This window comes from Microdochium trichocladiopsis, assembly GCF_020744255.1.
Source record: "Microdochium trichocladiopsis strain MPI-CAGE-CH-0230 chromosome Unknown B0I36scaffold_15, whole genome shotgun sequence".
Classification (NCBI taxonomy): Eukaryota; Fungi; Ascomycota; class Sordariomycetes; order Xylariales; family Microdochiaceae; genus Microdochium; species Microdochium trichocladiopsis.
Window position 1 is genome coordinate 466,907 of NW_025763558.1, and position 23,299 is coordinate 490,205.

The 23,299-nt window shown below is 52.0% G+C and overlaps 9 protein-coding genes across 9 annotated transcripts; 5 read left to right on the top strand and 4 right to left on the bottom strand.

The window, feature by feature from the left end:
- Positions 1–793: 793 nt before the first annotated feature.
- B0I36DRAFT_256894 (acetamidase) lies at positions 794–2,473 on the bottom strand (the record flags this gene model as incomplete). Its single annotated transcript, XM_046150980.1, has 1 exon — positions 794–2,473. One exon carries the CDS (start codon positions 2,471–2,473, stop codon positions 794–796), a length of 1,680 nt encoding a protein of 559 aa, XP_046004531.1.
- Positions 2,474–2,926: 453 nt separating this feature from the next.
- Positions 2,927–4,851, top strand: B0I36DRAFT_256830 (major facilitator superfamily domain-containing protein; the record flags this gene model as incomplete). Its single annotated transcript, XM_046150971.1, has 6 exons — positions 2,927–3,132; positions 3,192–3,399; positions 3,473–3,489; positions 3,551–3,674; positions 3,715–4,646; positions 4,695–4,851. 6 exons carry the CDS (start codon positions 2,927–2,929, stop codon positions 4,849–4,851), a joined length of 1,644 nt encoding a protein of 547 aa, XP_046004532.1.
- Positions 4,852–6,058: 1,207 nt separating this feature from the next.
- On the top strand, positions 6,059–6,780 carry B0I36DRAFT_54563 (uncharacterized protein). The gene has a single exon (XM_046163007.1). The coding sequence runs from the start codon at positions 6,165–6,167 to the stop codon at positions 6,660–6,662; it is 498 nt and encodes a 165-aa protein (XP_046004533.1). The 5' UTR covers positions 6,059–6,164; the 3' UTR covers positions 6,663–6,780.
- A 193-nt stretch (positions 6,781–6,973) lies between these two features.
- Positions 6,974–7,371, top strand: B0I36DRAFT_369965 (uncharacterized protein; the record flags this gene model as incomplete). The annotated part of the gene is made up of 2 exons (XM_046159856.1): positions 6,974–7,083; positions 7,152–7,371. The coding sequence occupies 2 exons, from the start codon at positions 6,974–6,976 to the stop codon at positions 7,369–7,371; spliced, it is 330 nt and encodes a 109-aa protein (XP_046004534.1).
- Positions 7,372–15,143: 7,772 nt separating this feature from the next.
- On the top strand, positions 15,144–15,836 carry B0I36DRAFT_378434 (uncharacterized protein; the record flags this gene model as incomplete). The annotated part of the gene is made up of 1 exon (XM_046160679.1): positions 15,144–15,836. The coding sequence occupies one exon, from the start codon at positions 15,144–15,146 to the stop codon at positions 15,834–15,836; it is 693 nt and encodes a 230-aa protein (XP_046004535.1).
- A 954-nt stretch (positions 15,837–16,790) lies between these two features.
- On the bottom strand, positions 16,791–18,041 carry B0I36DRAFT_340585 (uncharacterized protein). Its single transcript, XM_046155956.1, has 3 exons — positions 17,827–18,041; positions 17,499–17,753; positions 16,791–17,439 (listed from the first exon to the last, which is right to left on the bottom strand). Exons 1-3 carry the CDS (start codon positions 17,894–17,896, stop codon positions 16,934–16,936), a joined length of 831 nt encoding a protein of 276 aa, XP_046004536.1. The 5' UTR covers positions 17,897–18,041; the 3' UTR covers positions 16,791–16,933.
- Positions 18,042–18,234: 193 nt separating this feature from the next.
- B0I36DRAFT_340586 (uncharacterized protein) lies at positions 18,235–18,839 on the bottom strand. Its single transcript, XM_046155957.1, has one exon. It carries the CDS (start codon positions 18,828–18,830, stop codon positions 18,549–18,551), a length of 282 nt encoding a protein of 93 aa, XP_046004537.1. The 5' UTR covers positions 18,831–18,839; the 3' UTR covers positions 18,235–18,548.
- An 882-nt stretch (positions 18,840–19,721) lies between these two features.
- B0I36DRAFT_356252 (uncharacterized protein) lies at positions 19,722–20,933 on the bottom strand (the record flags this gene model as incomplete). Its single annotated transcript, XM_046157577.1, has 1 exon — positions 19,722–20,933. The coding sequence occupies one exon, from the start codon at positions 20,931–20,933 to the stop codon at positions 19,722–19,724; it is 1,212 nt and encodes a 403-aa protein (XP_046004538.1).
- A 320-nt stretch (positions 20,934–21,253) lies between these two features.
- On the top strand, positions 21,254–22,022 carry B0I36DRAFT_256634 (Frag1/DRAM/Sfk1; the record flags this gene model as incomplete). Its single annotated transcript, XM_046150953.1, has 2 exons — positions 21,254–21,740; positions 21,790–22,022. The coding sequence occupies 2 exons, from the start codon at positions 21,254–21,256 to the stop codon at positions 22,020–22,022; spliced, it is 720 nt and encodes a 239-aa protein (XP_046004539.1).
- Between the last annotated feature and the right edge of the window lie 1,277 nt (positions 22,023–23,299).

Genomic DNA, 23,299 nt, shown 5'->3' on the forward strand with positions numbered 1-23,299 from the left:
TGATGTCTGGATTCCGCAAAAGAAAGGGTACGGCGTTGCTTTGATCTTCGATCTGACCAGTAATTGTAACAACTCGAACTTAACAAAGAATAGTTTTGGGGGACAAAGAGCACTGCAAGATTAGGCCAAGAAAAAGGCGGAGTGGACGATTCATTTATACACCTTATAATCATCAGGACATAAAGCCAGCGATTGGCAGTGGCGGCAGGATGAAAGATGAAGAAAGAAGCAGGATATGGGTTACATGAGTTTCCGTTGACAGATAGTCGCTACTGCTGCGTCATGGTTCAATTAACTATGATTCTCTCCTCTCATCCTCTTGACAAGGTGTACATGCAGGACCAAGCAATATCGATTTATGCAGAGCTAAGGGAAGGAAGGAGGGAGAGGAAGAGGAGGAATGGATAAATCTGCGTCCCGAAACCTCCATCATCGCAGTGCGTCTCTTTGGACGCCAATCAATCGCGCAATACCAGCTTATTTGGCAACAAGTTTTTCACCACTACCTTAACGCAATCAGGACTCTTGAAATTGTCTGTTGGTATTTTAAGTGGTGAGGTTTGTTGTGGTAGTGGAAACAGTCCTCATTCTGTTATCATGCGCATTCTGGTGTGCACAACCAGGAGGTTACATCGTCCTAAGCTTGGCATGAGTACCAGCTCGAATAGCTAAGAGGCTTCGAAAACCCTCAAATGTGCAAATGGGATCCTGAAACGATTGAAGTTCTATACCATGAATTGCGGCGAGGCCAATGGCTACAAATAGTATGGATTGACAACGAACCTCCATTCGCCTAGTTCAAGCCCAGAATATCCTTGAGTCTGCTGAGGGTCCCAAAAAGCTCATTGTCGTGGTATTTGCGTGCTACCAGCTGCAGGTTTACTGGCGCTCCTCGGAAATCAGTTTCCTCCCAAAGCTGCTTTACCTGTTCGCAGGCTTCACTCAAAGGCTGGTATGAAGGATCGTACTGCTCCCCGACTTCTGTCACAATCGGTGTAGGAAAAACGACTGCAGGATAGTCTACAAAGTTGTAGAGTGATGTGTATGTCCATGTGAAGGCTGTATCATGAGCACAGGCGGGTCCCACGTAGGCTGGGCAAATGAGAACATCGATATCCTGCTCTTGCCACGCACGGGCAAACTCAAGACGATAATTATCGCGGTCACCTCGCATATTGCTGACATCGGCAGCTGTAAGCATGCCGAAGGGTTCGGCGTCTTTCCAGATCCACTCGCTCAAGGGATGGAGTGGCTCGCCGCCCGAGAGGATCGCGTCGCGACAACCTGAGCCGCCGTCAGGCCAGTACATCCGTCTGGCCTTGCGCCAGACCTCTGCTGCACCAGATATCTTGAAAGACTTGATACTAATAGCGCCTGTATGACGGGCATCCATCAGAAGCTCACGTGCCCAGGCAATGGCGCGTTTGACTGGAGGTTGTGGCTCCACGAAGCCATCGTTCTCGACTATCCCGATCTTGAGAATCTTAGTCGAGCTTGTCTGTAAGCCGGTCCACGGGATTGGTACAAGCCTGGGATCCAAGAGATGTGGCTTGTCCGCTAGAACGCTACTCATGAAGAAGTCCATATCTCGGAGACTACGGCACATCGGGCCAGTAGAACCCAGAATGTTGAGCTCGGCGGGGAAGGGACTTGGAATGAAGCCTTGCATGGGCAGGGTGTTCGATGTAGGCTTGAAGCCATAGATGCCACAAAACGCTGCCGGTCCTCGGATGCTCCCACCGATATCTGTCCCCACACCAACGACGGACCCTTTCATGGCAATGAGCGCCGCCTCGCCCCCCGTGGAGCCTCCAGCTGAGAGATGGATGTTGAACGGGTTGGTAGTCCGGCCCCAAAAAGAGTCAGTCTCGAGGTGCATTAGTGACTGGGGCTGATTAGTCTTGCAGTAGAAAACAGCACCAAGGCGGCGCAGAATTCCGACCAGCTGGCTATCAGTCTTGTCGAGGACGATGGACGCCAGACATCCACTTGAAGATGAGACACCTGCGATAGGAATGTGCTCCTTGATGCTCACGGGCACGCCGTGTAAAGGGCCGACTGGCTTGCCATGTTCTGCCAAGTATGTGTCCAGCTGCTGCGCCTGAGCCACAGCCTCTTCCATGAACCACTGCGTCAGGCAGCATGTCAACTGGTGAGCGATGATTGCGCGTTTCGCAAAGGCCACCGCAACCGCGACAGCTGTGAGCTTGCGCGCGGCAATGGCCGCGGCAAGACCGACTGTGTCATAGTCTTCGGTGATGGCAATCTCTTCAGCCGTGAGGATGCCACATTTGGCGGGGATGTCTGTGACGTCGCAGGCAATATTGTCGAGAAGTTCCTTTGGTAAGTAGTAAGCGACAGGTACTTTGTCCTGAAAAGCTTCCAGTACAGCCGCACGTTTGACCTCGAAGACCTTACTACCAGGGGGTACTGGCTTTGGCTGTAGAATGGTGAACTTCGGCGGGCACCCCATTACTACCAATGGGTTTTCAAGATATTGGAGACCGAATGCAGATGATGGCAAGTGTGTAAAGAAATGAATCGGTGCCGAAACTCTTTTCCTCGTCGAGTAGTTGAGTATAAATACACACCATAAACACATCTAACAAACAGAACACAAGCAACAATGCGTATCTCTGTCGCCAAGGACCCTGGTCCAACGATTGCACCTGGCTGCGACGATCCAATAGACGATGCTAGCACAACACACGCTTTTCAAGCAAACTGACTTGTTTAGGACAAGCAATGCTACTCTAACCTTAGCCACAATGGCCAGATACGACAGACCTGTCGTATGCACTATCCTGGAGGACATACTCTGTCGTGGAGCCTTTGCTGAGGTATTTCTTCCATATATAGCCGAGGACGTCTGCACTTCTCACGGCAGAAACTTCCCTTACATCGCAGTCCCGACTCGAGCTTCATTATGGCATTCATTACCATCCAACGGGCCACTCCCAGTGGCGAGAAAACTCCTGGGACTGTGCGCCTAGTCGGGTTGCACCACAGCACTCGTGGCCGTTATGCTGGCAGCAGTGACATCGTTCTTCACCCTTGCCCTTCTAACGACCCTAATGACCCGCTCAATTGGTCTCCGCGTCGGAAGCTCTTATCTCTTCTCTGCCAAAACCTGTAGGCCGACTTATACCGAAGTAAAATCATGCTTGCCAGCGCTGACTCGGATGTATCAGGTATACATGGTTCACTGGCGTTGCGGTTTCGACTATCTATTCTGTCCTCGTGCCATTGTCGTTAAGCTCCGGGGTTACTATTACTGCGCTAAACGAGGGAACCGGCTACATGTTCCTTTTACTTGGCTGGGGCTTGTTGTTCTGGCAACCTTTTGCACTTCGCTATGGCAAGCGACCTACATACCTGATCTCAATCCTCGGAGCTATCGTAAGCCATTCTTTCGCTATTCTGAGAGAGCGCTACGGAATACATGGAGTCTTACTGACATGCATTTCTTCAGGGTACCAGTGTCTGGAGGTCTGTACAAGCCGTCCGGGATATCAACAATCAAGTTCGCTATTGCTAACATTAGTTATAGCGCGCATATTACAAGCAATGGCGAATGGTTGGCCAAGTGCATACTTCAGGGATTTTTCATAGCTCCTATTGAAGCTCTTCCGGAGATCTCAGTCACTGATATTGCAAGTATTGCTCTGCGCTTCGTGACCGAAATCTTGCTAATTCACTCTCTCTCGCATATAGTACTTTACCCATGAACGAGGTACCTATATGGGGGTTTACGCTTTCACTCTAGCCGGTAGCAACTACTTCACCCCAGTGCTCAGTGGTCTGATCGCAGAGTATCACGGTTGGCAGTGGGTTTTCTATTGGCCAGCAATATTCCTTGGTTTTATTTTCATAGTACTATTCTTTCTAATGGAGGAAACTAACTACACCCGCAACTATTCATCCCACGAACCGGCATCCGCGATGTCCCCTTCTCCAGCCTCGATAGCTGGGTCGAGTGCATGGGAGAAGAGATTCTCCGTTGCCGCGGAGTCGCCAACTTTATCAGAAGCCGGTGGGACATACCCTGTGAGCAAGACTTACATGCAAAAACTGTCGATTTGGCAGTCTTCTCCTGGTCAGGGGATGTTCGGCCGGGCTTTGCGGTCCGTCAGATATCTGTCTTGGCCCATTATATTCTATGCCGGGTTCTCCTACGGGACTTACCTGATCTGGTTTAACGTCTTGAACGCCACGGCATCGATCATCCTTTCTGGCGAGCCGTATAACTTTTCCCCTTCCCTGGTCGGGATCAGCTACCTCTCGTGCTGCATTGGTGTCATCGATGGCGCGTTCCTTTCTGGGCTCTTGAGCGACTGGCTGACAGTCAAACTTGCCCGGAGGAATAACGGTATTATGGAGGCAGAGCACAGACTGTGGCCCTTCACCATTTGCATAATACTCATACCTGGAGGGCTTGTTCTTTGGGGTGTCGGAGCAGCCCACGAGATCCATTGGTTTGGTCTGATCATGGCAATGGGCAGCCTCGCTACGGCGACCACAATAGGTCTCACCATCTCTGTCAATTATCTCATCGACAGCTACCCTGGGATCAGCGGCGACGCGATTGTTACGGTTATCATTATCCGTAATACTATGTCATTCGCAATTAGCTATGGGTACGCCATGTTTCTGCAGCCATAGAAAATCTGAGGGTCAACTGACACTATTCGCAGAATCACGCCGTGGCTGTCTCAGCTTGGCTACCAGACTTGCTTCATTACGGCGGCATTTATCGGTCTGGCTGTCACGTCTGTCTATCTCATCATTATCCAGTTTGGCAAAAGACTTCGGGTACAAAGCGCAGACAAGTATTTTGAGCTTGTGCGATAGTAGCGCATTTTGGCGGTTTTTTTCAAGTGCCAGGGCCTGTCTTCCGGAACTTGAGGGGGTCGGTGTCGCAGTGCAGAAGGTAACTCGCAGAGACGAGAAAAAAGCAAGTCCGCTCCTCACACCGGGCAAGGCACCCAGGTTCCGAGCTTGCTATAGCAAAGAAGGATCAGAATAAGCCCGAAGTACACACTAAAGAGAGACACTGAGATATAGAATAGTGCTCGAAGCAAGCACAGAAGATGTGACTTAAAACCCCGGCAGAGACGTGTAGCAGTGTTAACTAAGGCAATATCTCGGCCATTGAGTTTCTCTCCATGTTCTCTATCGCTATAAAGACAAAAAGCCCTATGTTTAAGTCTTGCGAGCTTGGTGACCTTATGAGACCGCGTTGCAAAGCGTGCCGATGCCCCCAAACCTATGTCTATCCCAATAAGCTACCTAGGAACTAGCTGCAAATATGCCACAGACCACGCCCCCCGCTCTACAATAGAATATTGACATGCCTACCAGCACGCGAATGCTGCCCATGAGCCTCGCAGGCTGCAACTGGTGGTTCGTTCCGCTGAACAAGAACATTTGATTCCATGGGGTAGCCGAGCCGGAACTCTGAGCCACCAAGCAGGCCCCCATCGCTGCCTCTGCCGCCACTGGTCCGACCCGCCGAGGCATGGTGCCCATGCACTGGACGAGGTTGACAAATGGCCGCAGCTTGCGGTCTTCCTCGAAGACTATTAACGGGGTGTTGATGGCCTTTCAGTGTCGCACTACTGGGGTTACTTGAAGCAGATCGCCGAGCATCCAGTCTTGGTCAAGACGTCAAGCAGCGCGGCGTTGTTATACACGGCCCCTCGCCAGGCAGCATCAATCCCAGGCCCGAGGGATATATCATAAGGAAGTCGATGAGAGGAAGCTGCTCCTCGAGCGCCTCCCGCACCTCGTCCCTGCTCCATCCTCTAATCAGCTCGGCGCCCGCCTGGCCAGCGCTGGACTGGCACAGGGGAACGATGGCGAGGACCTTCATGCCCAAGTTGACTTGGCCATCATGCCGACCCTCCAAGGCACCGCGATGCCATTGCTGGCGGACTGTGCGTAGTCATTGACAGCGCCTTGGGGTGTGGTGCGCGGAGCCGCTATCAGAGCTGGTTCGGAGGAGTCGCGGAGGCAGAGAGGAGGAGCCGGCTCGATTCAGGTCGATCTCAAATCGAATCCGAGACATTGTTGAGCAGAATGAGTAGGCGATCCGCAATGTTGCGGCGCTCGATGATGCTGAGAGTGGTCGCCATCCGACACGGACTCGAGTGAAGTCTTATGCTATGAAACATCGCGAGGCATTGCGCATCGTGGAATTGGCAGCCGAGAAATCCGGCAGCGGCATGTGTTTCGGGCCTTCTGACAAGTCGAACAGGCCTCGCCGCGGCGCAGCTCAACTTGCCAGAATTGCGAACCGGCCTGACACAGGGAGGCAACGCAAGTCTGCATTGACGCAAGCCTGCGCATCCTCGTCCTCGAATTCACCCCTGTTATCCCAGTTCGGCTTCTTCGGGGGTACGCGATTGCGAGAGATGGGCAGGTTGGTCCTGCGGGGTAGGCGCCAATCATCACCATCGTTGCCGATAGGTGCTAGGAGTGTAGTCGGTGTCGCTGTGTTGGCGCAGGGTGGAAGTCATAGTGACCTGTCGGACGCGCGTCGGTGGCAGAATGGAAACCGTGGGAGAGCGCGAAAGTTCACATTAGGAGCGGAGTCGCGTGCACACTGTACGAGCCGCGTTCGCGATCCCAGTGTTTGTGTTCGTGCAGTAGTCGTATACTGAGCGTTTTATGGTGTGCCCAAGATGATGGGGAGATACCGGAGCAGGGAAGGCGGCCTGGCGATGAACAGCGAAAGGCTGCTGTGGCGACCAGACAATGAGGATGACGAAGGAATGCTTGCGACGGGGGTAACTTTCAGTGGAGTGGACAGAGCCCAGCCAGCGAGGGTCACTAAAGCCCCCCACACAACACCAGTGTCGGCCCCGCCATGGTTGGTCAAGTTCCGTACCTCCCCGCTAATCGGCGAGTGTGGGCACAGGCACATCCGATATGTCCATATTTGCATGCAGCAACCCTCCAACTAGCCAGCGACATGCAGGCCGCGGGTCGCCAGGGCTGGGCTGTCCAGCGCGTTCGGTCCGCCCTGCTCCCGAATGGCCTGTTCTTGGAATGCCTGGAGCGGGATCATGGATTCAAGACTGGGTATATCAGGTCTATCCCCTCTTCAACTCTCATGTTCCGCCACATTGCGCTAACGACATTCTGTGCAGAATACGAAGCCTCAAGACTCGACTTCAGCGATGGGGCTTCAACAAAAGCCTTTCCCGCGACAACATGAAGATTCTGATTGCAAGGAAAGACGAACGAAAGCGTCAAGGCAAGGAAACCACCTTCACTCTTCATGGCTGCAAAATCCAGCGTGAGAGACTGGCCACATTCGAGAAGCGCTATGCAAAAGACTGGCCCCGTGCCTCTTTCCAATGCTCGTAAGTGGAGCAGCACTCACCCCAAATACCATGCAACTGATCTTCCCCAGCGATGCCAGATGGTGTTGGCTACTTTACACCGGGAGAACTTCGCTCGGAAGACTCCACAGACTCTGCAGGGCACCGTGAGACATTGCAAGTCCGCGAAGGTACGCAGTGATACAAGAGGGTCTTGGACGACACGCTCAAGGGGGACCATCACGGTCATAGCCACCGTGGTACGGATCTTTCACAACTGGTTCCATTCAATGTGCTCGGCGCCAGATTGACCCTCACCTATCCAAACAAACGCCAGCGCATCCAACAATTCACGGGACCTCGAAGCCTAGAGACGCCCTCTGCATCCGGCCATGCGACAATAGATCTCATAGTGACACGATCCGCAGCTCGTGTCACAAGTAATCACAGACAGCCTATTCAAAATCCATGCCACGACCAGAACCACACTCCCATAGCAGATGCCTTGTGCATGCTCGCCGTCGGTGGTAGCAGCAAAGACGAGCTGGAGCTTAAAGGGAATGGCGCTCCGACTTCTCGTACTTCATAGCCTCCGACAGCCGCGGCTCCGCGCCGGCAGAGTCATTCTCTCTCGACTCCGACATCAACTTAACGCCATAGTTGCGAAACGATCCACCGCGGCGAATAAAAGCATAGCGGAAAAGACGGCTGCTATCGCCAGCGCCTAGGCTGCGTGTCACGAACTCCGCGTGGATCGGCGCCATGGAGCGCAGCAGTGACACCCCTTTGTCGCCTCGCACAACACAGTCCCTCACCTGAACCGACGAGCGTACCATAAGGCTCATCAATTCGGGGCTACACAAGGAAACCACATATACGGCGTCGAGCTGCTCATCGACCGAGGTAACCCCCGGGACCCTCTGAGCTGGAAGCAGGAGTGCGACTCTCAGTCGATAAGATCTACTCATCTATCGGACAGGTCATCGGCCATCGATTTGAGAATGGCAGAGCGAATACCATGTTCAGTAGACGGGCCGCTCGAGGCGCCGGGCGTAATGCGGGACAGACGCCAATAGGACCGAGGGAGACAAAGTCGTCGAGCTATTGTGGTCTGAGAGGTTGGCGTGCGTGATGTATCGTGAGAAGGAGAGTCATGACGTGGTTGTGATCGACGAGGATTGAGGCAGGCCATATTCTGGCTTCCCTGGTGGGCCGGAGACCACCGTCGAACCGTATCTTGGACATTCTACACGTATAGAGGACAGCGGTAGGGCCATCTAGGCAAGAGCATGACCGTCATATGGAAGAACAGACAAACGGATTGCACAACCACGCCTAACACGTGTGGTGGGCTACGAGATGAGGTTAGATAAAGCTGATTTAGAGACCACCGCCTGCACGGCAACAACGGCGCTGGGTTTGGCACCGCTGTATTGCTGATGTCGAGACTTCGCCATGATGGTTGACTAGCAGGCGGCACAGCTTGACATTACGACGCTGCAGAGCCTTCAACGAAGCTGGCTCACCAGATTCCGGCGGCAACAGATTGGGGTCAGCTCCGCCTTTTAGAAGCTCATCCGCAAGCTTTAAAGTCTCGTCATAGTCGAGTGAGCCTGTACATACGGTCCACAGGGCCGTCCTGCCTGCCCTGAATGTCTGTAATATTAGGGTCTGCACCATGTTCGAGCAGCCAGCGGATAGTCTCTTGCCTGTCATGCCCAGGCCGAGCCTTGAATGGGAGCACCATTCCGGTCACCGCCATCAGTGGAGTGAGTCCTCTGGCTCCCGCATTGACCTCCGGCGCGTTTTCGTGGAGGATTTGCAGTATGTGGAGCATGTTGGAGTACGCCGCCATGGCGCGTGAAATTCAAGCCAACCTTAGAGCTATCACGCTCATGAGAGATGGTGATCAGGAATGGCTATATTGCTGTTCTGACTTTTCTGCTCTGTCCATTGTGCCTGATTCCGTCACTTCTTTTACGCAAATTTGCCTCACGATAAGTTCAGCGACGAGGTAAATGCAATAGCGTTGACCGCTTGACTTTTCTCCCGCACGAACTAGCGCCTCCACGCCACTACATCGCGCTGATTTGTAATGAAAAAGCTATAATCAAACCACCACAGGCTCAGGCAGACTCGAGCGATTCCTGCTTGTTCTTGCACCGTCATGACTAACTGAGCTTGAAGCGATCTCGTCCGCCATTCCGTAATCTTTGAGCAGCATGTTGCTCAATTGGTCATCTACACCGGTTATCATGTCAAGCAAAAGGGGAGCAAATGGTATTTTAACATAGTATCGACCCGGATAGGCTCTATAGGAATGGAGAGCGGTACGAACAAGCCCAATCAGCGTGATCGATGCACAGCCGTACTGACCAAGTGGAGAGAGTGTAAAAATACCCGATCGTGCAACTGGCATAACAATGACGACAATTATAAAGGCGGATGTACCAAACTCCTCGAGAGACGTAGGAGGTGCAAAAATACACGGTCGTGCCACCATCATGGGAACATGCGTACTATGATTTCCAACGCAACGAATAAGAGCGTAACACGCCCGGGTCAGGCTCAGGGGAAAGCAGAGCAGAGAGTCAACCCCCCGAATCTTTGCACCTGCATGGTCCAGGTTAAGTGTGAGGATGGGAAGTTCTCGATCCAGGCATGTTCCACATTGGATATGTGCGACAAAGGTTGCCACATCTCAAATGAGGGGGTCCGAACGAAAGTATTGGAATTATTTGAAAAAGGTCTATTGTCGGAAACTTGTTTCCTTTACTCGAAAGTGAAAGAGGAGTTAGAAGCCTCGTGAAGTCAGGCAGGATCTCGCGCTGAGGTATGCAGCTAAGAAAATTGCAAGCATTGGTCTATAGGTAACGAAACAGAGATTGCAAGAGAAGAAATCAATCCCCGTCGCATTTTATGTTAAGGGGAACAATTAGCCTTTTTCGAAGCGATGCCCACCTCGAATGCCAGCATTTTCTGCTTCTCCGTTGCTGGGCGATGATGTACGATCTTCTGAATGGCGCGGCCCTATCATCTACTTCCTCCTTCTTCCCTTAAGTATGTCCATACGTTTCACCAAGTCTGCTCCTCTATAATAAATTGAAAGCGAACTATGGTTCGAAGCACCATCTGAATTTGCTCGTCGAGGCTCGGGGCAGAATTCAACCTAATCCGGTTGAGGAATTCTACCTATGATGGTACTAACTCTGGAGAAAGAACACGCACATCCTACTTAACCCGTACGTATACACGGCACGTGGACTCGGGAAATCATGTTCATTATTCGGTCGTAGTTCGGTTGCGATTATAGCCTTCCGAGGCCCGCGGCATTACCGCGGATGTTAAATGAGGTTCGTAGCGCAAAAGAGTTACGGGGCGTCTGATTATTGCTTTTGGGATTGTGTTCCGAGGGTATATCAAGTATCATACTCTATGGCGCTCCTCCCTTCGAAAAATTCTAACTATACGAAATATCGCGGGCTGTGACAAGCTCTGGATAGGCCACGGAGACCTGGCACAGTCGGCTTCTTTCATTGGCTCCAAATGCAGGAGGCTAGCCGCGCCCACCATACCAAAGGTCCTTGGGCAGCATAAATAACGAAGCCACAGTGTGTAGAGTAACGAACATCATATATAAACTCGAGCTCCTCCCCTGCCAGGGGAAGATGTCATCGACCTATGAGCTGTTACGCATCTCCGTGAAGACCCTCAGAGATTCGAGAATGGATCGTCTCTCATGTTGTAGGACGTGCTGAATGACTGGTCAATTACGGAATATTGTAGTATGCGCAGCTGGCGGGAATAATCGGCGCCTCGGTGCGCCATAATACTTGTTCTCGCGCTGTCGTGGCACACGGCAAGGTGATCTCCTCCTAGGTGTCGCTGCACCCTGTCTCCATTACCGGGCACGGTTACATCCATGCCTCGTGGGCACGTTACCAGGTGCATGGACGCAACAGCAGCCGCAGATATCAGTTTTCGAGTCGGTGTTTCTGATCACACCAGGTCTCTAATAAAGTGCGGGTGTGCGCCCCGAGATTTCCATCTCATCGGCGTGAGGCCCGTGCAATACGAAGCTGTTTCAGAATGTTTGACGAGTTGAGCGATGCGGGTGCGGTCGAGGCACAGACGGGCGCATTTCTGCTGGCGCTATTTCGATGAATATATCACCTGTGCTGTTAGCTGGTGGAAGCGCTCAGAAGGACTGCAACATCCCCGGTCGAAAACGACATCGCGCATTCACCGCGAGACAGGCAGCTCGCCTGCGCTAGGTGCAAGCCTGTAGAGATAGTAGATGGGCAAGGCGGCAGTTATCGCAGTATAGGTGGTGGGAGGGCCGGAGGGCGATTGATGAGACTCTTCCGAGGTGCGGCATCGCGAGGCGGGCACGCAGCTTAGAACGTAGATGCCACCGTATATCCAGAGCCTCCATGATGCCACCCGAAACCGTCCCCGCAACCTCGCTCCCGGCGAATTTGTCGGACGCAACACTATTATAGACGTCGAGCTCCGCATCGGAAGGCTGTTAGCGTAAGTTGCATCTCTCGTTCGGCCCACCACATCGCGGCTCTCCTTCCCCACCGACTATAACACCCGATGGGCAAGCTTCTCGACAAAGGATTACACACTAGCATCAAAATAGGCGACCATATGCGCGAACTTGACGGGGAAGGTTGTGTTTTGGACTTGGAGGGCCGGAGAACCGCCAAGAACCTACTTCACGACCGAATCCGCGGACTTGGAGGGGCCTGATGCTATCCCTACCTGGACTCGCGCTATCGCTGGCTGGACACGGCCGGGCTCACAATGGCAGTCTGAGGACATCTAGTGTCAAGACATTGCACGCAAGCATATTCCTGCTGGAACAGCCCGACAAGCTTATGCGGCTGGTTGAATCGTACGGCCATTACCACTTCATTCAACGGGTTACAGGCAGGTGAATCGGGAGGATACATAATGTCGAGAGTGCTAGCGCCCTGTCAGTGCTGTAGACTGTTGCACTTGTATGAAGAGGGTCTCAATGAAGGACGTGTTTATGTTGATGCAAGGAGTTTCCGCCCGTTACTGATGATTCCACAGCCTCAGGCATCTACCGGGCCGGAACCGGTTGGGTTGCGAATAGCTTTGAGGCAGACAGAGCAACTTAACGCGTATATGAAAAGGACGAGGACAATGACTTTCAGCTTGAGGGGTTGCGGAACCAATCGATCAGCCCCTGGCAGGCCACCCAGAAAACCTTATACTTCTCCCGGCTGCCATCCAAACATGAAGAGCTCCAGCCTCTGCGATAATCAACCAGATGGTCATGAACTGGTTTTCGGCGGTTGGAGTTGGCTTTGCTCTTCAGAAGAGTATGCGCGAGATCTCTATGACCGTTGTCCACCGCCCACATCAACAGGTCCGGGATAGTTTTCAAGGCTTGCTTGGTGACGGATGGGAGCATTGAAATGCGGAATTGGCGGCTCACTGTTGCTTGTGATAATTGACAGGACGATGAAATATGATCACAGATGCTAACCCATAGGTTTGGCGGGAGAGCGGCCGGGAGGTTGGCAAAGTTTATTAAAATGTGTTTGCGCCCGAACGCACAATGTATTTTCCCTATTGACGAGTCGTGTTATCTATTTCAACGCAGAATCTTAAAGCCATGCTACCAATTCCTCCAGTTCTCCATCCTTAATCAGTCGGAGTAACGCGTTTCTCCCCTTGCTAGCGCCCCCGAAATATCCTTCGCCTACCATACTTAGCATTTCTTCGGCCACCATTTCGCCTGGCCAATCGGTATCCCATTGCAATAGATCATTGTACTTAGCTTCGACAAATGCTTTCAAGGCATCCTTCACTCTCTGCCCATGCTCAAACCCATCCCACCACCAATCTTCGTGCTTCTCGTTACCTAGGCCCTGACTACCGCCGAGTCCGGTCAGTGAAGTTTGGCCCAGGAGTGCTTGAGGCTTCCCAATTATTGCCAGATCATTCGGGGTATTCTCTGGTTGCTGAGTTCCTGCTGGGATAGTACTTTTTTTAGTTTGCACTGTTGGGATCATCTTTAATGGACTTTCTAAGCGGGTGGGATGCTTGACTTACTTATATTCTTAGTGGAGCTAGACCGTTACTTACCTATAAAACAGAGTAGAAGGATGCGATTGCGTGTAAAGTTTGCTAAAGCTCATGTTGGGCAGGCCACTGCCTGACATAAATCTTTGTACCACAGCAGTCGTGCGAGAGAGAACGCAAAGTTCAGGAGCGAGCGCTGATGCTCGATGATCGGACACGCGACTAAATTCCTGCTACCCGGCTTTGTGAGATCATTACTGGAGTTCAGCAATCCACACTATGCGGAAAACCCGCTCAGGACCAAAGATGCTATGTGTCAGTTCAACGGCAGCTCTCGGTGATGCTCGATAGTATGCAGATCGTCTAATCTCATGTTACCTCCGTAATCTGTTATGATGTTGTAAGCCGTAAGGCACTAACGGGGGTTAAGGGACTATAAGTATGCAGCGTCGTAAGTCTTGTCTACTGTCTAAGGCTGTTCCAGCCACTGATAGAACCAATGGCGGGCGCTACACGTAATCAAATACCACATCCCTCAGATCTGGCCTCACGCCTACTGAGTAGTCCGAGTGCTTCTCCTTCTCCGAACGAATGGGGAGCGGAGGAAGAAGCAAGAAAACAAGAACAACTAATCATAGCTATTCAAGTTCTCATTAAGTCGATTTACAAAGAAATGAAGAATGCGGTGGAGGAACTGTCACGCAGGATAGTCCATAACGCAGGAGAAGAACTCGAAGTGAAAGAGAGAGAGGATCTCATCCGAGCACCAGCAACTGCGAGTCGCATTCTTGCTGGATACAAAGCGTCCTTTCCGAACGGATGGGGAGCGGAGGAAGAAGCTATAAAACAAGAACAAGTAACCATAGCTATTCAAGTTCTCATTGCTATTCAAGTTCTCATTAAGTTGATTTACAAAGAAATGAAGGATGCGGTGGAGGAACTGTCACGCAGGATAGTCCATAACGCAGGAGAAGTACTCGAAGTGAAAGAGAGAGAGGATCTCATCCGAGCACCAGCAACTGCGAGTCGCATTCTTGCTGGATACAAAGCGTCCTTTAATCAACCCGGCATGCACAAGAAATCCGCTGAGAAGCGTCCACCGAAATAGACATCTGAGGAAGTATAGAGCCCTAAGAGGAGAAAGAAAAGGCCGGGTAAAAATAACCTATCTACTATAGCCATGCTTAAAGCAATGAAGAAGATCCCAATCCAGGCATTTGACACGTTGAAGGTGTGCGACCCGGGCTATCACGTCATACAAGCAGAGGCTTGAAATAAAGGACGAAACTACTGGAGGAATGCTTGTGAAGCTGGACTGTCCCATATTCAAGAAAGCGAAAGTGGAATTCAAGAGAGCGTTTGCAAAAGCCAGCAGGGTCTCGCATTCATATGTGAAAATGAAAGCATTGTAAACACGCATGCACGTAGTTAGAACAACGCTATAATTAAGAGATGATGAGCCAACCTCCGTTATTGCCTTTACACTCCCCACGGTATGATTGATTAAAGAACTCCATCTGTTATGAGGACGCCTAGGCAGTGTACACTTCGTCTAAACAAGGGCAGGGACGGTACTCGATCGGATAGCTCGGGTAGGGTTTCCATCCTTTTCTACCTAGGAATAAAAGGTTTCATTACTCATACTGGAGCTGACTTATCATTAAGTTACTCATTGCATTGGTAAATATAAATCGATCATGTGGTAAACCCCCTCCATATAAATGCTGCATCTCCGTCTCCTCGCTTCTGCCAGGAAAGATGCAGTACAGCTTTGTCTCCGCTTCCGCCGCAGCTACGACTGTTCCCAGCGGTGTTGACCCTCGCAGTGGCTCCATCTGGGTCACTCCCCACGACCGCTACTCGTCCTCAATTGGTGTTCTCGGTTGCAAGATCAACACGAACCGCGTCGCGTACTGGCCGTCACCGGTGTCTTGCGATAAGCTCTGCGTTAAGGTAACAGCTAACGATCGCTCGGTCACCCTGTTGAAGGTCGACCAATCTGGCGGCGCTTACGACGTCTCATACGACGCTTGGAACTACCTCGTAACCGGCCAGAGTGCCCGTGAAAACCCGGCGTACGGGGCTGGGATCGTGGCCACCTGGGAGGACGTCGACATGTCTCAATGCTCAGATCTGCTCGCTGGTGCAGGAGGCAAGCTACCACTGACAGCGGCCAACAGCATGAACTACGTCTTCAACTGCGGCGCTGATACATGGGCTGCCAAGAACTACGCTCTATACAACATCGTCGATTCTGTTTGCACGTTGGGATATGACGAGCTCTGTGTTCTGCCGCCGCCTTCGATCAGCAACCAGCCTTCGTGCCCCAACACCCTCGGTGCGCCAGTACATCTGAATGGTAAGAGTGTCATCAACATCGACTACGGCACAGGTCATCAGTCGTCTCCTGCAGACCCTGTGCCAAGCCTATCAATTTCTGTCCTCCCATAAAATAGTCTCGTAGCTAGGCTCCAACAAAGAATCCTCCATAGATTAGGCGCTAGTTGTCATATATTGTATTTATGCCCCGTGCGCTCCCGTCCGATCTTTGACATGTCCCTGAGCAGGGACGGTGTGGTGTGACTCGTGCCGCGCCTGGCTTGAGAACGGGAAAGCCTCCATGCACTGTCGCAAAAGTTGAGTTGGATCAGCGCGACATACATTGAGGTCTAATGCAAGTGATGGCTGTCAATGCTCGAGAGAGCGCCACGGGGGAGTTTCCTAGTATGCTCAGCGAGGGGCTGTTAGAGATGGTTCCAGTGAGACAAGAGATTGGCGCATTATGAGGAGCTTGCAGATCATCTCTGCCATGACCTTGACTAATCACCTATCCTCAAGCGAGCACCTGACACCGCGAGCACGTGCAAAAAGGAGATCTATTGCTACGTGATTCCTCCACCCCCCTTTGGAGTTTGAGACCTCCACGTACGGCTACATTATCAACATAAGGCGGCCAATGAAGTACTCGCATGGATTGCCAATGAACATACAATGACTCCAGTGGTAAGTTAACTGCAAGGGCTGTCCTCGACTCCACTGCTGAGCCAGCCTCGGCGTTTCTAGGTATGTTATGCTACTTTCTAGCCGTCAGGGAATCGTGGCAAAGATGGCTCCGTGGACCGCTGATCGTCATGCGCCGCAGAGACCGAGAAGCGCCACCAGTCACCGGGTTGTATTTGGGCCAATGCTTCTCCTCAAGAAGACTTTCGGGCACCAAATGACGCGCAAAGGAGTAGCGCACGCCTCGACTACGGTGCGACTTCATGGCGAGATGAGCAAGTTCTTGGCCTCCCGAGAATCGCCGGCCAGTGAGCGGTGTACTAGACTTCAATGGCTGTGGGGCCTGACCGCTCTTGAGAAATACGCATCACTGAACTTTGCTGCACTGCGGAAATCATGAAATAGTCCCAGCATCGCTAAGGATTCTTCGCCCGCTGTGTACATGATTGACATTTGGAATAAGTCCTAGAGCCTTGTGAACTGGAATGACCAAAGCCGCATGAACAAGCTGCCCTTTGAGAAAAACATGCACCTCCGCCTGTGAGCGATTATTTTGTCTTGGTCCGTCCCCGCTGGGCGAGGAATTTACTGCGGCCACCAACACTGTCCCAGTACTCCTTCAACAAGTCGGGCGCGATTTTCTGGAGCTTGGCCTCGCCCTCCCAGCTCGTGTTGCCCTTTGTGGCGGGATAGCCGACCCACTGGACCTTGAGCACAAAGCCGCCGCGGTCCTTCTTTTTGTGGTTGAGAATGCGGAAGACGTGATATACCTCGGTCATGGTCTGGAAGAGGGTCTCTGTCCGGCCCCCGGCATTCTTCCAATAGCTATAAAGCAGCTCACTCGCTCCGTCCTGGATCTCCTGCTCTGGCTCCCAGGTGGCCTGCTCCGCGGGCTCGCCTGCCCAGTGAACCCGCAAGTCTACGCTGTCATCTTCTAGCATCCTGTGGTCAAGGAGCGCCTGCACCTCTGCAATTTCCGCCTCTCCGCCGGCCTCGGCCTTGGCACCTTCTTGCGCCTGGGGGGTTGCCTTCTCGGGAAGAGCAGAAGCAGTTGCTACAAGACCTCGTATTAGCAGAAATCCATAAAAGGAGCAAAATTCAGAGAACACGGACGGGCATCGAACGAATCCATGGGAGCCTCGACAGCGCCGGGTTGCTTAGAGGAGCCTCCCTCAGACCGATTCGCCTCGGTATTCAGAGGGGCATCATTGGAGTCGAGAGGTGTCCCCTCAGGTACATCTGATGAAGGTTTCTTCGTGGACGGTCCAATGGAATTGGACTGGGTCGCTCTAGGCACTTGTGACGAGAATTCTTCCCCATCTGTTTTAGTCCTGAACCGAGATGACCGACGCCGTTGTCTATCCTGACCTGTAATCATGGTCTTGAGTTAATATGCAGCCTATCATCCGCACGCGAGGCATGGGAATGATGGGATACGAACCTGGTAACTCGCCGGAAGCGCAATCCGTTGATGTGCACTTGAGGCCGCGGTCTCTCGTGGCCTTAGCCATCGAGCTGCACGAGACCCCCGTTAGAAATAGCTCGTACGCTGGAAGGAGCTTGGCTGAGACCCTGCATGGACATGAACATGAGCACGGGTGTGAGAGCGCCAAATGCCGAGGGGTGTCTGGTGGGGTATGACGGCGCGACGGCGCGAACACGACGCGTGCCTGACGGAGGTACTTAAGCACTTGAGTACGTTAACGTGATCACTTCAGCCCCACCTGCACCCCTACCGGCATCCGTGCATGCCCCTGGCCCAGGTCAGTGCTGTCAAGCGGGACTACATCGGCATGAACTGCGGCAAGGCATTCTCCCCTACATAGTACGCCTTGCCAAGGCTAGAAGATGCGCTTGCAACGAGGTATGCAGGCATTATTTGATACGCCAACGGGAAGCTGATCCTGGACCATTCAGCAGCGTGGACTGCGCCCTGTCCACTCTTGTGGCACGGAAACTTGCTCATCATCCCTTCAGTTGCATGGACATAGTATGTCAAAGACGTGGAGGAAGGCGTGACTATCTTTTATCTCTGATAACACACTCTCTGTTCTCTCCCTGCCCGAAATGACCGTGTTTGCAACAACATCTAACCGAAACGGGTGTACATGCGCGAATGGCCCGGCTGGGTTACACAATGGAGTAAACACCTCCCGTAAACTTTCAAAGAAGCCAGTCCTTTTCATCGGCCCCCTCAGATCCTTCATTCTTGTGACGACACCGGATCCGTATCCATTCGCGCGTGACGAGTACAAGGAGGAAGAACTCTCCGGTGGTCGTGCAGAAAAGCGGAATCCTCATTCCAAGAGGGATGTTTTCGCTTTCCACAAGAATCCGGATCGGTGTGAAACTGTGGTAGAGAGTTGTGAACACCAAAGTGCCGGCATTGTGAAACGTGGGGAGGTATCGTTCCGACCCCCAGATGGTGGCAGCGATGGTCGTCATTGCGACGACGTTCGAGACGTTGGTGACGACTAACCCATTCGCGAGAAAATAGCTGAAAATGAAGTTGAGTGATTCGAGAAGCAGAGTCAGTCCGTAGACCACTGCTAGTATATCCAGCTCGCCAGTCCTCAAGCCGAGTGTACGATCGCCGGGCGGTCTGCGTTGGTTTTCCGGGATGGCCGACCCCATCAAGTCAATAACAAGTTTGAAGACGTTGCGGAGGATCGAAACATATTGAAGTATTGACAGAATTGCCTGATATGGCTCCAGCTCTGATTCATTCAACATCATGAGTGTCGTATATCATGTACTGATGTCTCAATATCTGAGGGGGTGATGATGTTCCTAGATCGGGCGAGCATACACACAGCGCGAAGAGAGGCAGGGTCGGCATTTATACCCAACTACAAGGCAGCCTTGTCCCAGCGATATCCACAAGTCAGCATCTTAATAGCGCATGGAGTCACTGCTCCGCCACACTCGAGACAAACACAGCGAGGAGCGTCTCGGCGTCCCCGAGGCCCGTACCGATCACTGATGAGACACATGCCCAACGCAAGGCGGAATGTCCAGGCAGTCGCTGGGGCGCGTAATCAGCACAGCAGAAAAGCACACCGAAGTGGACTTCAAAGAAGCAGCGAGTGACAAATTTCAGAACAACAGTCATCATCCATTTACGATCCTTACTTCCCCTTGACTTGGGTCAATACCTGCACTCGTATTACTGTTGCTGCGCTAGCTGGGACCATAGACCAATGCGATTATTGAGTGCCGTGCCTCCTCGCCAGCATAATAAACAGGTCTGCATTCTCGTAAATATTGAAGGGCATCTCCGTAGCGACTCGCGACAGGTCGATAGTCATTGATAAACACGACCAAGTAAACGATCGGTTACCCCGTACTACCTCCAACTCTGGCGTAAGTCTGCGCTTTCTCCAGCAAGATCCCGTCTGCAGTGCCTCTACCCGGCCTATGGTCAACACCCTTTATGAGAGTTGAAGTCATTTCAGATATATATCTGCTCACTGGCGCGTCGCAAGCCGTTAGGGCTTTCCCTCTGCCACTTGCTATGACGCTCTTTAGTGCCAGCCCGAGACTAGCACGATCGCGCGGCCATGGAGAAATTCCGCCATCCTCGAGGGCTAAAGCATTCGCTCTTCCATGGCCTGGTAGCGCATTGTACGTAACGATGGGCAGGCCAGACATCATTGCCTCCCAAATAGCCATTCCGCCAGCATTGTGCACCATGACGTCTGAGATGGCGAGGATCTCGGCAATGTCTTGCCGCCAACCCAGGGCGACCACCTGTAAATATGGACGTAGGCGCTTCCGCAGTTTCGCATTCTTCCCACAGAGAACCAAAATCTGAGCTGTGGCTAGTTCCTCGACAATGTCTTGAACAGTTTCGACCACTTTGCCGATCCCCAGTGACCCAGCCGCCAATATGACGATAGGGGTTGTGGAGCAAAGCCCCAGGCTTTTCTTCAGTTTGAAGCACGCGGCATAAGGTGTGGTCTCTCGGAACCGTGGTCCGACCAGTGGGGGAATCACTAGAGCATCGTGTCCATATCTCCTACATGACATCGCCGCGACGCGTGTAGGCACGAGATTCATGCTGACAGAGCGGTGCAGTTGAAGAGGGTGTATTCCTGCATCACAGTGATACGATGCGATCGGTATGTCGTGCTCGGCTCGAACTCGGAGGCTGCCAGCGATCTGGGTAGCAATGGCGTGCGTCGTGACAATGGCCTGCTTGCCTTGTATCCACTCCAGCACTCGAGCGTCCGAAGCGGTCCATAATACCAGGCGAATCATCCACGAGGACTCCACCTCCCAGGCTAGCATAAGCCAGCTGAAGAGTGAAGGAGCAAAAGTGACCAGAGGTGCATATAAATCTCGAAGCATGATTCGGATCAGAAGAGGTAGTGCATCGAGGATATCGTGGTATTCGGTGCTGATGCCATCGCTTTCAAGGCGCCGCTGAAGCTCTAGGCCGGCAGAGGTGTGGCCTGATCCAATGCTTGCCCCGATCACCACTACCTGAGTGGAGAGGAAGGGCTTCGCCTCGATATCATAGTCCTCATAGAGGCGACTGGAGGCCATTCTTAGTGAATTGTCGTAAGGTCCAAATAGCAGTGTACAATTGCGCTCATGCTGAAGGGAACAAAGCGACGCTCACACCGCTGCCGTATATAAAACCGCCATGGACTCATGCTGGCTGATTGTGTTTATCATAAGCAAAAACACCGTCCCTAACGACAAACAAAATCCTTGTTTGCTCGGGATGGGCGCTACGTACTGTCCTCATTCAGATCATCACCATCCTTCCTAAAGTTCTTTGCAGGTTCATGCCAGCGACAGTCCCAGTCTTATCTTGCCTTCAGCACGTTTCGACAAAACCGGAGGCATTTCATATCAGCACCATGACGTGCTGGGTTCGTCAGCCTAGCCACCGTATTTTGCAATGGACACTTGCGTTGCTTCCAGTACTGTCGGCATGTATCGGCCTAGCAACCCTTTTAGCATTATTCCTCGAGTGGGATCTACGCAGTGGCCGCATGCGATACGACACCATGCAGCCAAATCAGAGTATAGCGTACATTTCGGACGTGGCAGCACATAGATTAAAGCCACTGTTTATCATTGGCTCGATCAGTTCCTCCACTCTCTTCAACATCGCCTTCATCTCTCAGAGATGGAGAAGGAATGGATCGTCCGATACTGTGCTCCGCCAGAGGATTCCTACTACGTTAGCCGTGTTACTGGTCCTATCAGGCAGTATCGCGCTATGCTGTCTTGCAGGATTCGACATTGCGCGCTTCCCAAAGCTCCATACTGCATTTCTCATACTATTCATCTTTGGGTATCTCTCATCAGGCCTTTTCGTCTGCCGGGAATACTTTAGACTAGGTAGGAATGCAATGCCACTTTAGAAACACGACTAACAAGTTCTGGGTAGGTCAACATCGAAAGGGGGTCCTGCGCATTTCATTTTACATTAAACAATTCTTGTTCATAGTTGAGATGATCCTCGGGATCGCCTTCATTGCGGCACAGGGCCGATCCGACTTCGATCTCGCGGCTATCTTGGAGTGGATTATAGCGATCCTTTTCTATCTTTATATCATCTCCTTTTCCCTTGACTTAATTCCCGGGAAGCGAGAAGACCAGGCATCCGATTTGCGCGGCTAATGCTGATCATAAGGGGCCTAGAGCTCGACATCAGCACTCGCCGCGGGCATTTCCTCAGTGATCAAAGGCTGTAGGATGAGATCCAGGCTGGCATCAAGAAGAACTTTTCACGAGTAATTGGGAGGGCCTCAGACTGTCTACGGGCAGCCATGATCGCCAATAAGTCATCATGTCTAAGTCTACGGTTCTAATTGCAATAACCAGTGGATCTTGCTCCATTATATGATCTCGCGAAATGCGCCTCCAATTGGTACATTGATTAAGTGGTACAAAATGTGATGTGTGGCCGAAGTCCTTGCGCGATGGAAGATGTTGCTGGATGGGATAGAAGGTCTCAGTGCGCGAGTCATTGAGCATTTGGCTGTCATGATGATTCACGAGATATTGTGTACCACTGCCCAGGCGACTTTGACGAACAGCTGGTCGCTATTCGTATTTGCTCTCGAGACGTCAGGTCGTGACGAGGGCGCGACGGGCTGTGATGGCACGTAGTTCTGGGTGCAAACGATGATATGCTTTTATGACCCGGTGACTGGAGGGCGACCACCTGGCCCAAAGCGCTAGACGACCTCCTGTATCTCAGCCCGGCAGAAGCGGGTCTCATAACATCCGGGACACCGTTGAACATCAAGCGCGTGGAGACTGTGCCCAATCTGCCAAGCGATCGTTCCAGGTATCGTTTCGCGCAGGTCGTTTGGCTGTTCTATCATTGGTTGATGATGTTTGTGGATGATCGAAGCGTTTAACAGCTTTGATCTTGACTCGACGGCGACCAAAGATGGAACGCTCAGGGGTCGCATAAGTATCTGGGAGAGGACAGCGATTTGAGCAATACATACCCTTATGGAGTTATGTCGTAGTCAAAAGGCGGGCAGGTGGACAAACTTTGTCTCAGCCTGATTACATGACTATGGCCTCAAGCCTACGTCGACAGCTAAAACGGGCGAGGGTCGATGATATAACACATGCATTACGTCTGCAATAGTTGCTGTATGACTTGTCCACCCACCACAGCATACGTTTCTGTGCCCACTGTTCGCAGCATTACCATAGGCGTACATACTTCATTTGTTCCATACAACGGCCGACGTCCTTTCTGTTCCTGAGAGACAGTGTTTCAAGAAATGTATGATATACAGTGCGTTACTGACCTTGCCGGAGTGGTGCGCGGTTGCGATCGGCGACAAGTAGCTGATCCACTATAACAGGCTTGGTAGCGCTATCAATAACGATGAGCTGTGATACGCTGCGCTAACCAACGGTGGAGCAGGAGGTTA